At 28.7% G+C, this 12,987-nt stretch overlaps 1 protein-coding gene across 1 annotated transcript in view; it reads right to left on the minus strand.

Annotated features, from left to right (window-relative positions):
* Nucleotides 1-5,139: 5,139 nt before the first annotated feature.
* Nucleotides 5,140-12,987, minus strand: part of LOC122514108 (zinc finger and BTB domain-containing protein 37-like) — a gene marked incomplete in the record, with an annotated part of 52,299 nt that continues 44,451 nt past the window's right edge. The window contains 2 exon segments of the mRNA XM_043630767.1: nt 5,140-6,544; nt 12,436-12,550. Of these exon segments, the coding sequence (XP_043486702.1) occupies nt 6,493-6,544; nt 12,436-12,550 (167 nt within the window).

Here is a 12,987-nt window from a genome sequence, read left to right on the forward strand (position 1 = left end):
TTGGTTCATAAAAATAAAAAGGAAAAAAAATCTCGATCTCGACGACCGTACGTTTTCGTTTCGGATCTTTTTTTTTTCCTTTTCCCCTCTTTTCTTTTTCTCTTTTTGTTAATTATAAAAAGTGTTTTCCACAAAATGGAGATGATTTTTTGCTTGTTTGTTTGTTTATTGCCATTTTTTTTTTGTTTTTATTGCACAATCGAATTTAGAATTATTTCGTCGCATCCTCGTTCGTTTAAATTTAAGTAACTACGCGCAATCGTGATTCTTCTTTTACCCCCACTCCACTCCCGTCTTCCCCAAAAACCCCATCCTTTTTTGTTTTTTTAAACTCGATCACTCGTAACGCAAGGAAAAATCAATTTTTACGAAGATGCGCAACGCCGTTGAAAACGCATTTACACAATTGTCTCGAGTCTTTCTACATTATTATTATTTTTTTTTCTTTTCTTGTCCTAACGTTATCGGTTACACGTCGCATTTTGTATGTGTGTGTGTATTTTTTTTTTTTTAAATTCGATAGACGCAAAAAATTGAGTACAAACTACGCACTCTTCTCTCATCATCAAATTTACTAATAATATATGTACTCTTATAGGCCGGCCTTATATTGTTGTAACTCACAGTGGCCGCTACTATCAAAATCTTATATATATATATATATATAGATATTTGTATTTCTATATCACCAAATCAACAAATAAATATCCTAAATATATTAAATACATATAATATAATAATATTTTTTTAATTTTCTCTCCCAACAAATAATATATTTATAATATATATATATATATATAAGTTCATTTCTATGTTGTTAATAATATTTAATACAATAATAATAATAATAATAATAATAATAATAATAATAAAAGAAAAATAATTATTATAATAATACCAATAATAATAATTAATTTTAAAATAATAATAATAACAATAATAATAATAATAATAATAATAATAATATTAATAATAATAATAATAATAACGACAATAATATATACATACGTACATACATACTTTTATAAAGACTTACACATACATGTACACGTGTACGTATATATGTAATATATATAGATGAGTATATACGTACAATGTACAATGTGTAAGTATAATTTAGGCGTATTTTCTATACGAAATTCTACCCTTGTATTCCGGTAGGGTCGCGAACGAATCAAATTTGATCGTCCTTACCTTTCTTCCTTCCTTGACCTTTTTTTTCTTTTTTTTTATTTCATTTTGTTAAATATTCTTACATTCTCTCTCTCTCTTTCTCTCTTTCTTTATGTCTCGTAAATTCGCCTTTAACATTCTTCGCGTAACATTTTCTAAAGTATGGACCATTATCATCCCCCGAATAAGGGAGAGATATCGTCATCCCTCGTTTATCTTCTACACTTGACGCACAAGGGTCACTCGTTGTACCCGCATGGTCGTCTCATCGTGACTATGTCACGTCTCACAGCCAAAACCAAAACGAGTTTACGAACTTGTTTTTTATTTTTCTCGACTACTTTCCGCATGTGTCCGCCATCGTCGCTTGAATTAAAAAAAAAAAGAAGGAAAAACTATAGATAACGAGATACTTATATCTTCGTACGAGAATCACGAAAGGGAGGGTAATAAATGGCAACGATGTTTTTACACTATTTACACGAACTCGATCGGTACCCTCTAAAAAAATTCGTTCGTACGAGGATACACGTAGATCGTTATTTTCAAATTTCTCCCGTCCGCTTATTTTCTCGAATTATACAACGATTGTTACTCATAGTTTAACAATTAATTTAATATTCAACGACTTTTGTCGTCTACGAGATGATCTTCGTTGAATTCCAATATGGCGTCTGTCATTTAAATGGCCGCGAATAGTTTCCAATTTCGGTCACTAGAGGGATACGTAGTAAACGTCAGATATTCCCGCATATAAAACCGAAAAAAAAGAAAAAAAAGAAAAACTACTTAAAATTTCATCTCGAGTAAATAATAAATAACGAACAAACGACGTTCGACGTAATGAATGAGAATATTCAAGCGTAAAATTGGCATAGAAGAAAACAAAAATATCATAACTCGAAACGGATGGGGACACGTGCGTGAACGCGCGCGCATTGGTCGAGTCGAATTCGTAAAAACGTTTTTTTTCGGATAGATACGGTACATCAATTGCACGTACACGCATATTCACGCAAATTTACACGTAAACAACGTACACGAGCTCGTAAACGATGCAGAGGCACGCTGTACGCATGCACGCGAAAACGAGCACGCGATTATGAATTTTTTTTCGAAGACACGCGACGCACACACACACACACACGCATTCTTCTAACTTATCATCACACTCGCTTCATCTCACTAATTTCAACTTATACAAAGAAGTCGAGTTTTCTATCTTTATTTCCACTATTTGTTTTTTTTTTTTTTCCATTTTTTAATTATTTTTTCCATATGCCCCTCGTTAAACTCCCATAATGTGATTTTATTTATTTTGTGGTTATTGTTGTAAATTGTTTATCGCGTCCCCTCGCCAGAGGCCCTTCTCCACTCCCACAATTCGAATTCTAACGAATTCGGTTTTTTTTATTTTTTGTTTATCCTTCGACTCGTCGGTTACCCCTCAGAGAGCACCACATTCGTTTTTTTTTCTTTTTCTTGGGTTTTTTTTTCTTTATACTGTGTGTGTATATATATATATTTTTTTTCGTTTACGTAACATTTCTAGTGTGCGTGTGTGCGTGTGTATGTATGTGTATGTATTATCTTCATCATCATCTCTTTTTTTTTCTTACATTAGATTACTTTTTTTCTTCTTCTATCATTAAATATTATTATTAATTTGCCCTGTTTCCTTTTGAATATTCATGAATACGTATTTATTAACATTATATACGTAAATTTTCTATTAAACGTAACCAACGACGAGTTTGTGTAGACCATAAAATATATTATATAATATAATTGTAACAATAATTATAATAATAGATTAAACAATAGATCAACAAATCAAAAAAAAGCTCATCAATTATTATGATTTATTTTATATCAAAATTACTTGTATTACGAACAAAAAAAAGAAGAAGAAGAAAACAAAACACACGATGAAATATATTCGAAACATTTTTGTTTTTCTTACGACACTTAATTCACTGTCACAATTTTTGGCACGTATGAAAAGGCGAATAAAAATAAAAAAACGAATTAAAATATACGATAATTTTGTATCTTTTGCTTATTTCACTTTGACATCTTCGATTTAAAGATAAACGTTAGGTTACAAGAGAAGAAATGAAGTGAGATTCGAATTGAATGATATTAAACTTCGATGTGATCGAAAAAAAAAAAAGAAAAAAAAGAAAAAAACATTTGAAAATAACGACTAGGGGTGCACTTTAAATGAGACTTAGAATTTTCTATTGATTTCTATCCGTCTATTTCTTTATCTTTATCTTCCTTTCTTTCTTTCTTTCTTTCTTTTTCTTTTTCTTTCTTTTACCCTCTTTTACTTTCTCTTATTGTCCTCCCGTTGGATTCTACAACAAATCGATGTGTCGTCGTCCGATGACATTATTCCGAATCTAAACAAGTCTGACGCAGATGTTTTCCGTTATTGTTTATCCGTTTCCTTTCGCTTGATTAACTAATTCGAATTTTCTTCACAACTGTTTCTTTCTCTCTTTTTTTTTTAATCAAATCCGATATATCAATTGAAAAATGAAATACAACTGGAAATAAAATTGTTCTTGTTTATTTTTATCGCTTTTTTTGTTCTTTTTCTTTTTTTTTTTTGTTATTGTTGTATTCTTTTTCTACTATTTTGTTCACGTCAATAAAAAATTCATCGTTAAATTATATGATTGAAAAAGAAAAAAGAAAAGGAAAGAAAATTACTCGTGGAATTTTTTCCTGAATAGAAAAAAAAAACATTTGATTTAAGAAAAAAAATATTTAAACGAACGATAATTATTGATACACCTTGTATACAAATGGATCGACGAATCAATTATCTCTGTCAATCTCAAAACTCTAATCTCTAATTTGTAATTAAATAAAAAAAAAGAGGAAAAAAAAGAATAACAAAATAATAATAATAATAATAAAAGAATAATTCGTTAAAAAAATTGATTAGATTTGTTACACATTCGTATCACTAAATAATAATAAAATAAAAAAAATAAATGAATAGACTAAAAAAATACACGTACGATGTTTTTTCATTAACAAAATTTCTTTTCAAAAATAATACTACTACGATTGATATAATTATTATCAATATACCCTGTATATAATGACGCGAATAGATTGATCTAATTAATTCTATTCACGATTTTTCATTTATACTAAGCATACGAAAATGAAAAAATAAAATTGTTAGAAGAAAAAAAAATATAAAAAGAAAAACAAAACTACACATATACTATATATAATTTATCGATTTAACCTCATCGATAAATATATTTTTTTTTATTTTTTTTTATATTAAATCCCTTCATTATTTATCATTTCCCCAGACAGTCGCCATTTTTCTATCGAATCGTTGACAATATAAGCGCCTTACCACCGATTTTAACGAACAAACCGAAACTAACGAGTCAAATCGTTTCTCACTTGTGTATTTCATTTTCTTTCATTCCTTCTTCTTCTTCTTCATTTTATTTCTCTTTTTTACCTTCGTTCCCTCGATGAAAGAAAAAAAAATTAGCAATACCTATCGAATAAAGTCGCATGAGCAGCAAAACAAAATTCCTTCATCTTACTTACTTTCTATTTTGTTCACCCTTCTTCTTCTTCTTCTTTCTCCCTCCCCCAACTCCCATCAACCCCTCTTCTTCCTTTTTTATCCTTTTCCAACTTTCTCCCTCGTACTTTTCATTATTTCGCATTATTCAACCTACACAACGAAGAAGAAGAAGAAGAAGAAGAATAGTATTCGAAACGATCTAAACTTCTCTTTTTCTAAATAACAAGCAAAACACGTTCATCAATCGTTTGAAATGAAATTTATTTAAATCGTTTCCCTCTACTAACGATTCTCATTAGAATTTATTACAAAGAGAACAAGAAAAGAAGAAAATGAAAACAAAAAGAGACAAAAACAAAAATAAGAAGAAATTAAACTTCAACGATCCTTAACTTTACTTTTCATAAATTTGTTTTCTCCTGTTGTGATACAAACTTCCTTGCACGAACGAACAATCCTTCTCCGTTCTACAGTTTGACAGAAGAAGGTAAAAAAAAAAGAAAAACGAAAAACCATTATCAACCGAAAAGAAAATTTCCCCCAAGACGGAAAAATAAAAAAAATCACCGTACGATTTTGAATTCCCAAGCGGCGGGACTGCTTGCTTGGGTACTCGCCGTATTTCATCGCCCCTCTTCTCTTCTCTTCTCTAAAATAAAATAAAATAAAAAAAAATATAAGAGAAGAAAAAAAGCAACGACAACAACAAAGATAAAGAAAAAGAAAAATAAATGAAAAAGAAACAGAGAAATATTTTAAAAAACGAACTCGCCGTTGAAAACGATTACTAAGTAACAAAAGGGGATAACCAAATAAACCCAACAACCCCACGCACACGCACACACACATACACCCTACACCCCTTCTTTTATTTATCGCAACGATGATCATCCCCCCTTTTCCTCTTCCAATTCTTGATCCACTTCCTCTCGTGAGAACTTTCCGTTGAGAGATTAGAATTAGGGTTAAGTTTAGGAGTTTAGAGGTAAGAGTAGGAATTGATGGGTGGAAGTGAAAGTGGACGTGTATGTAGTGGTGTTGTGAGGGTGGTGGTTTTATATGGGTGTCGATTAAAAGTAGGATGCCGCAGCAGTACGAAGGGTTGCTTGAAGGGCATGGTGTATGGCATGCAACCGCATTAAACCCCCAAGGGATGATGATGAAGTTGTTCCTGAACTCAAAGACTCTCCTCCGGTTATTGTTTCTCTACCCGTTAAATTATCCTCGAGGGTACGTCGTCGTTGTTGATATTGTTGTTGCTGTTGTTGTTGTTGTTGTTGTTCTTCATCATCGTCATCGTCAGCATCTTCATCCTGACGACGATGATTACGACGATGATTACGATGATTATTGTTATTATTGTTACAACGATGCTGATTGTTATTGTTATTGTTATTGCTGTTGTTGTTGTTGTTGTTATTGTTATTAGTATTAGTATTAGTATTAGTATTATTGTTATTACGATGATCGTGATGATGATTGCGACGACGTTGGTGTTGATGATTATTATGATGATTGCTATTGTTGTTGCTATTATTATTATTGCTGCTGTTGTTGCTACTGCTGTTACTGTTGCTGTTGTTGTTGTTGTTGTTGTTGTTGTTGTTACTGTTGTTGTTGTTGTTGTTGTGGTTGTGGCGAAGTTGATGGTCATTCGAAGGGCGTTGCGGGTTCGGGATGGACCGAGGGTGCGGGAGGACGCGGCGAAGTAGAAGGGTGGGCTGCACCCCGCACGCACCCCTTGCCCCCTCTCACTTGTCCTCGGCTTCAGCCCTCGGCGACGTGTCCGTGTCCTGTCTCTCGCTGGAACAACAACATAAAAAAAAAAGAAAAAAAAATGAAAGAAAAAAAAACGTAAAAAATAAACCCAGACAAATTTAACCGCAGATTATATCGATCTCTCCCCTCCTCACCCTCACCCTCACCCTCGTCCTCGCCCTCGCCCTACCTTTTCTGTTTCCTATCTTTTTCTAATATTTTTTGAGTTTTTTACTCTCTTTCCCCCTTTTTTCCTCCTCCCCCACCCCACCCCACCGATTTCGGCCTCGTTCTACTTTTTTTCTTTTTTTCTTTTAAAACCTAAAGCGTCCTATTTCACGGGACTTTGACTTTGATCGAAACATTCTAATCGAAAACTATACTCGTCAATCGTAACTATCGGAGATAAGTAAATTATTAAAAATGTCAAAAAAAAGATATATGGAATATATCGAATAACAAAAGAAAAAATGTTTTTAAGTGTCCAAAATAATCGTGTGTTTTTATATTTACTTTTTTTTTTCTTTAAGAATACATTTATTTCGTTAACTGAAACCTATGATAGGGGTTGTAAATGATCCCGTATGTGTACGAGGGTATTTATACGGAACGATAGTTACGTTAGTTGAAGTATGCTGAAATTGAAGCGTTAATATTGATTTCAAATTATCGATAATTAATTTTATATTATTTTATAATAATTATATATAATTTGTTTAAATATATATTTTTTTCCTCTCTCTCTTTGTCTGTCGTCTGTCTGTTTGTTTAATGGGGAAAATTCGTATAACGAACGATTAAAATTTTTAATTTTATAATTTCAATATTTTCACATCTGCAATAATACACGTATATTATATACATGTATATGTATATATACATGTATACGTAAATAGGTAAAATTTTTCATTTAAAATTGGATCGAATGATTCCCTAAGGGCAAATAAGCCAAAATAACTGGCGTTAGCAACGACCCTAAATACCCAAAGCTACAAATTTTCGTCACGAATGCAATCCACGATGCATGCAAAATAATCGATAAAATAAAACTGTCAAACGATATTCGAAAGAAATACAAATCTACATATTTGAAATATACGTGGTGTAAAGTATACTCGTGAACAATTTTTTGAAATTTTCGAAATAAATTTGATAATATTCAACAAATTGTTTTCTAACATAGAAAGGAGACAAAAAAAAATAAAAATACTATTCGATTTGATTTTTAAATAATTTCACGTTGACACGTTAATACGACGTATATGTTTAATATCAAAGTATATCAATATTTTATTTTCATCGTATCGTAACGATTATATATACTTATGCATACAAAAGTTGTTTATACGAGTATTGTAAATTTGAATAAAAATTTGTCATTTATATATGCATAATAATAAATACGTACACGAATGGCCCGGATATATAATGTTACATAATATTTAAAAAAAAAAAATAAAACGTATAGGAGAAAAATCATTTCAATAATATTACTTTTAAACGAACCGAGAAAAGCAAGAAAGTTTAAGAATATACGTGGGTTGTTGATTTTAATATAGAAAAACAATATTTTGTTGCCATTAAATTTATTTAAAAAAAAAAAAAAAAAAAAAATAAAAGAACAATTTTGTTTTCTTATCAATGGTCAAAACTTTTCGTGTTCCACCCTTCTCGTATTTAAATTAATTTCTTTATTAATTATATATTTTATAATTAATTTTCATTGATGTGTTCTTATCATCAAACAAGCAATCAAATCGCGAATTAAATCGAAACTAAATGACACCTGTGAAATGATACGTTAATACTTCAAATGAACCATCCTTTAAATTTATTTATCTATAAACCGCTAGATAATATAATTAATTATGATAATTGATGATTAAGTTAATAAAACGACGGTTATCGGGTTAAAATCGTTATTGAAATAATTCTATCGTGGAAAATCACAATATCGATTTCATTTAAATACATACGCTATCGTACGTAGGTTTCAAACTCACATAACTCACATGAACCTATCCAACATCCATAGGGAAACGTGAGATTGCTGAATATTAGCGTACAATGTTCTACACTGAAACGTTAGAATATACGCGTGACTATCCTAAGTTTGATATAAACCACTATGGAATCAATTATTTCGATATACCAGGTGTGTATATCCGTATATGATAATTATAGGCTGATACACACATGATTTCCAATTAAACGAACATTCAACTTATCGTCACTAATTGCTTACGTATTTTCTAACGTTGTTAAATGTATTCTTATTAATTTTTCTTTCTTTTTTTGTTTTGTTTTTAACAAACCACAATTAAACCGTAAAGATTTCTTAAGAAAAGTTTTCACCACAATTTTTAAATGACGAAGATATTACTCATAGTTCATAATTAACAGATTGATATTATTAATTATTCACATGATTTTATTTCTATTATAATAATATATATAAATCATTTGATTTTTCATTTAAGATAATAAAATAGATTTCATCTGAATTTAACGATTAATTGTACGAAGATTATTCGTAAAAAAAAAAAAAACAAACAATTAGAAATTACAAATTGAGAACTTAGAAAGATGATACCGATTTAGCAACAAGTGCAACTATTTGCCATGCCACCATTGTTAAATTCCCCTATCATTATTCCACGTGTTAAACCTGTACATTTTGTTAGCAATCATCAAGAAATTTGCCAGCCAATTCCTGAATTCACCCTCGCGCTGATTGGATAGTTGGATAGAAAATTAACGAGGGCCTCTCCTATTTCTCTATGTCTCTCTCTCTCTCTCTCTCTGTCTCTTTCAATTTCTATCGTATTCCATAGTCAATTGGATTCGCTAATTAACGATCGATCAACGCACTACTACTCTTATTGCAACATTAAATTTTCATGCCTCGGATATTAACCTTATTGAACATTATGTACAATCTTATTAAACAAAAAATAATTGTCCTTTTTATTGCATTATTATATAAATTGTGTATTTTTCTTTTATTTTTTCAATTATATTATATTAAAATTACTAATCATTTGTGTTATACCTCTACGAATTGTGTTAAATAAAACAATTATTATTATTAAAAATAAAAAAAAATATATACAATATATTATATTGTTTATATAATTACACAAAATAATATACATATTATATATTTGTTAATCGTACAACACAAGTTCTAATATAATTATAATCAAAATCTAATATTATTGGATCGTACAAGTGTCGACGTAATTTAAATATACAAAAATAAATCAATACAAAAATACATACATTTCTTTTTCCTTATTCAAATAATAATAAAACATCGAATGAAATAAAAATAAAAAAAATACAAATAAATTACAAATATAATATAACGCGAGAAAAAAATACATTTATTCCAAAAGAAATATCATTGACAATAATATATCGAATAGAAATTATTATAAAAACATTTTATACAAAATGTTTAATGTATAGTAACATATAACCGGTTTTCAAACGTATTATGCTTTAAACTCTGATGCAACTTCCTATAGGGACAAAACGAAAGACAGACAGAGATAGAGAGAGAGAATGATGAAAAGGGGTGGGGGTGGTGGTGGGAGTCGGGTGGGGGGTCGAGAGAGGAAGGAGGTAAATTCTATTTGCTGATCAGCATACTTCAACGATCGCTATTGTACGATATCGGACATTCGAGTTTGATATACGTGCTTGCACCTTTGCGTTGAGAATGAAGTCGACCGTGATACTATGCTAAAAGCACGAATTTCTATGTATATGTATATACGCCTATTATTTACCACTCGAGCGTAGGATTATTACGTATTCCCCTATGTGTGTGCGACTCGAGAGTTAAATTCAATGATAAGGAACGTAGTATTCTCTCCTTATGTTCAACCAAGGGAGAATAATAATCTTACGAATGAATTATTACGATAAGGATATGATTTAATATCATTTTAAAGAACGATAACAATAATAATTATTATTTAATAATAATTTGTTATTTTAGCAAGAGTTATATAGATTATAGAATGTTTCTTTTTTTTTGAGAAAAAAAAATTGTTATTTATAATCAAGCTTTTTTTTACTGGACCATTATTATGTTGTCAATTAAAATAATAATATTAAAATAAATATATTCAATTAATCATTATATATTAACAGAAATTTTATGGTATTCTATTTTAAAAATCAAAATCGTATAAGAAGGATTCAATTTTTAGAATTAATTTATATAATAATTTTGTTTAATACTATAGTATGTGTATTATATACACTTAATTATAATCGTGTATATATAAAAAAAATATATTCAATTAATTATTATATATATATTAAATAAAATTTTACGGTATTTTATTTTTTAAATCAAAATCGTATAAGAAGGATTCAATTTTTAGAATTAATTTATATAATAATTTTGTTTAATACTATAGTATGTGTATTGTATACACTTAATTATAATCGTGTATATATAAAGAAAATATATTCAATTAATTATTATATACATATTAAATGAAATTTTATGATATTTTATTTTAAAAATTAAAATCGTATAAGAAGGATTCAATTTTTGTTTTAGAATTAATTTATATAATAATTTTGTTTAATACTATAGTATGTGTATTGTATATACTTGATTATAATCGTGTAAAAAGGAAATAAAAAAGGAAAAATAGAATAAAATAAAATAAATGAATAATAGTTTTGATATCTTCTTAGATGTAATAACAATAAGTTGAATAAAAATGTTCCCATCTCTAAAAGTATCGATAATGATATTACACTAGACCATCAAGAACTAATCGGAAAGCATAGTGTGAAAATTGAAGGACACGACCTCGAACATCACTTTTCTTTTTCATCGAATTTTTATCGATTCTTATTCTTTTTTTCTTTTTTCTTTTTTTGTTTGGTCTTTTATCCACGATTTTTCCCCATAGAAAGCTCTCATGTTACGCGAACTATAACGTAAGTATTTCATTTCTTTTTCTTTTTTTCTTAAAGCTAGCAGGTGCACTATAGTAGTAATAGTAGATCGAATCGAATTTTTCTTTAGGAAACAGTCAATTTTACGCGATGTTACTTTTAATTTTTTTTTTTTACAAAATAAAATCGTGCACGACGAAAAGCGAGTTGTGAATTATTTTTCTCTATATTTTTTTTTTTTTTTTTTTTTTTAATTAAATACAAAAATCGATGTTGATAGAAATGAAAAAAATTTCCTACCCAAAATCGTATATAAAAAATATTCAATTTTCGTTAACACAAATTATTTTTACAACGAGTTGGAATATAATAAAAAAAAATAATCTTTTTTATCTACAGACTTACAACAAAATACAAAAATCGATGTTGGTAGAAGTGAAAAAAATTTCTTACCCAAAATCGTATATAAAAAATATTCAATTTTCTTTCACAAAAATTATTTTTACAACGAGTTGAAATATAATAAAAAAAAAAAATTATCTTTTCTTTTCTATAGACTTACAACAATCGCTGATATTAAATAATATCTCATTAACATATCATCATTAATCGTTGGGGAACGTTCGTAGATCGATATTATTTTGTTTTTTATTTCCCAATTGGTGAGTGATGGGGAGGAGGTAAAAAAAAACGAGAGAAAAGCCCCAAAAAAGAAAAATAATAATTAATCCTTATCGGTCGTAAAGTCACGTGGGAGGTGACAAAACGTGACACATAATAATAACAATTAATAATTAAATAATTCATAATCTCATATATATTTGTAATACACTGCTTCAAAAAAAAAAATAAATAAATTTCTTACAATACTGAAAATTGTTTTGCATATTTACCGAAACCAACTACAACCTAATGAGAATATAAAAAAAAAATTGTCGACCAATAAGGATTAAAAGAATTTATTTTATTTATAATATATATATAATCATATAAAAAAATATCTGACTCACCATATATAACGTATGGATTTCATCTTAAGGGCCGTTGAATTTTCCTTGCATTTATAAGCCAAAACTTGTTTGACACTGCTTACATCGACCGAAGGGAATCTCGAAGTCACGTAAGCTGAAACACATTTGTTCTAATGATTTTCCTTCCTTTCTTTATCTTTCTATTGTTCTATTTAACGTATGTGTACGTCCATTCAATTTTTCTAATTAATCGAATACAACGCGACTCGTACGTTTGCTTATTCGAATAATACACGGAAGTAATAATTAATTAATACGAAAATTAAATCACCCAATCGCGTTTTTCTTATCGTATTTGATAAGATAAATGTGTACTTCAAATATACAAATTATCTGATACGAAATATGGTTTAAAACATTATATATATATTTGTTTTAATTAACATTTATTCTTTGTTAGATTAAAATTGTTATTCGTTCAATTAAAAAGAGCAAAAATTAAATCCATAATGTATTGTGATTTATTGAAATATTTAAAATATCCAAATTATCGAATATGTATCTTTCTATCTTTTTATTATACTTCTATTT

The sequence above is a fragment of the Polistes fuscatus genome, unplaced genomic scaffold (genome assembly GCF_010416935.1).
Source record: "Polistes fuscatus isolate 324 unplaced genomic scaffold, CU_Pfus_HIC Scaffold14, whole genome shotgun sequence".
Classification (NCBI taxonomy): Eukaryota; Metazoa; Arthropoda; class Insecta; order Hymenoptera; family Vespidae; genus Polistes; species Polistes fuscatus.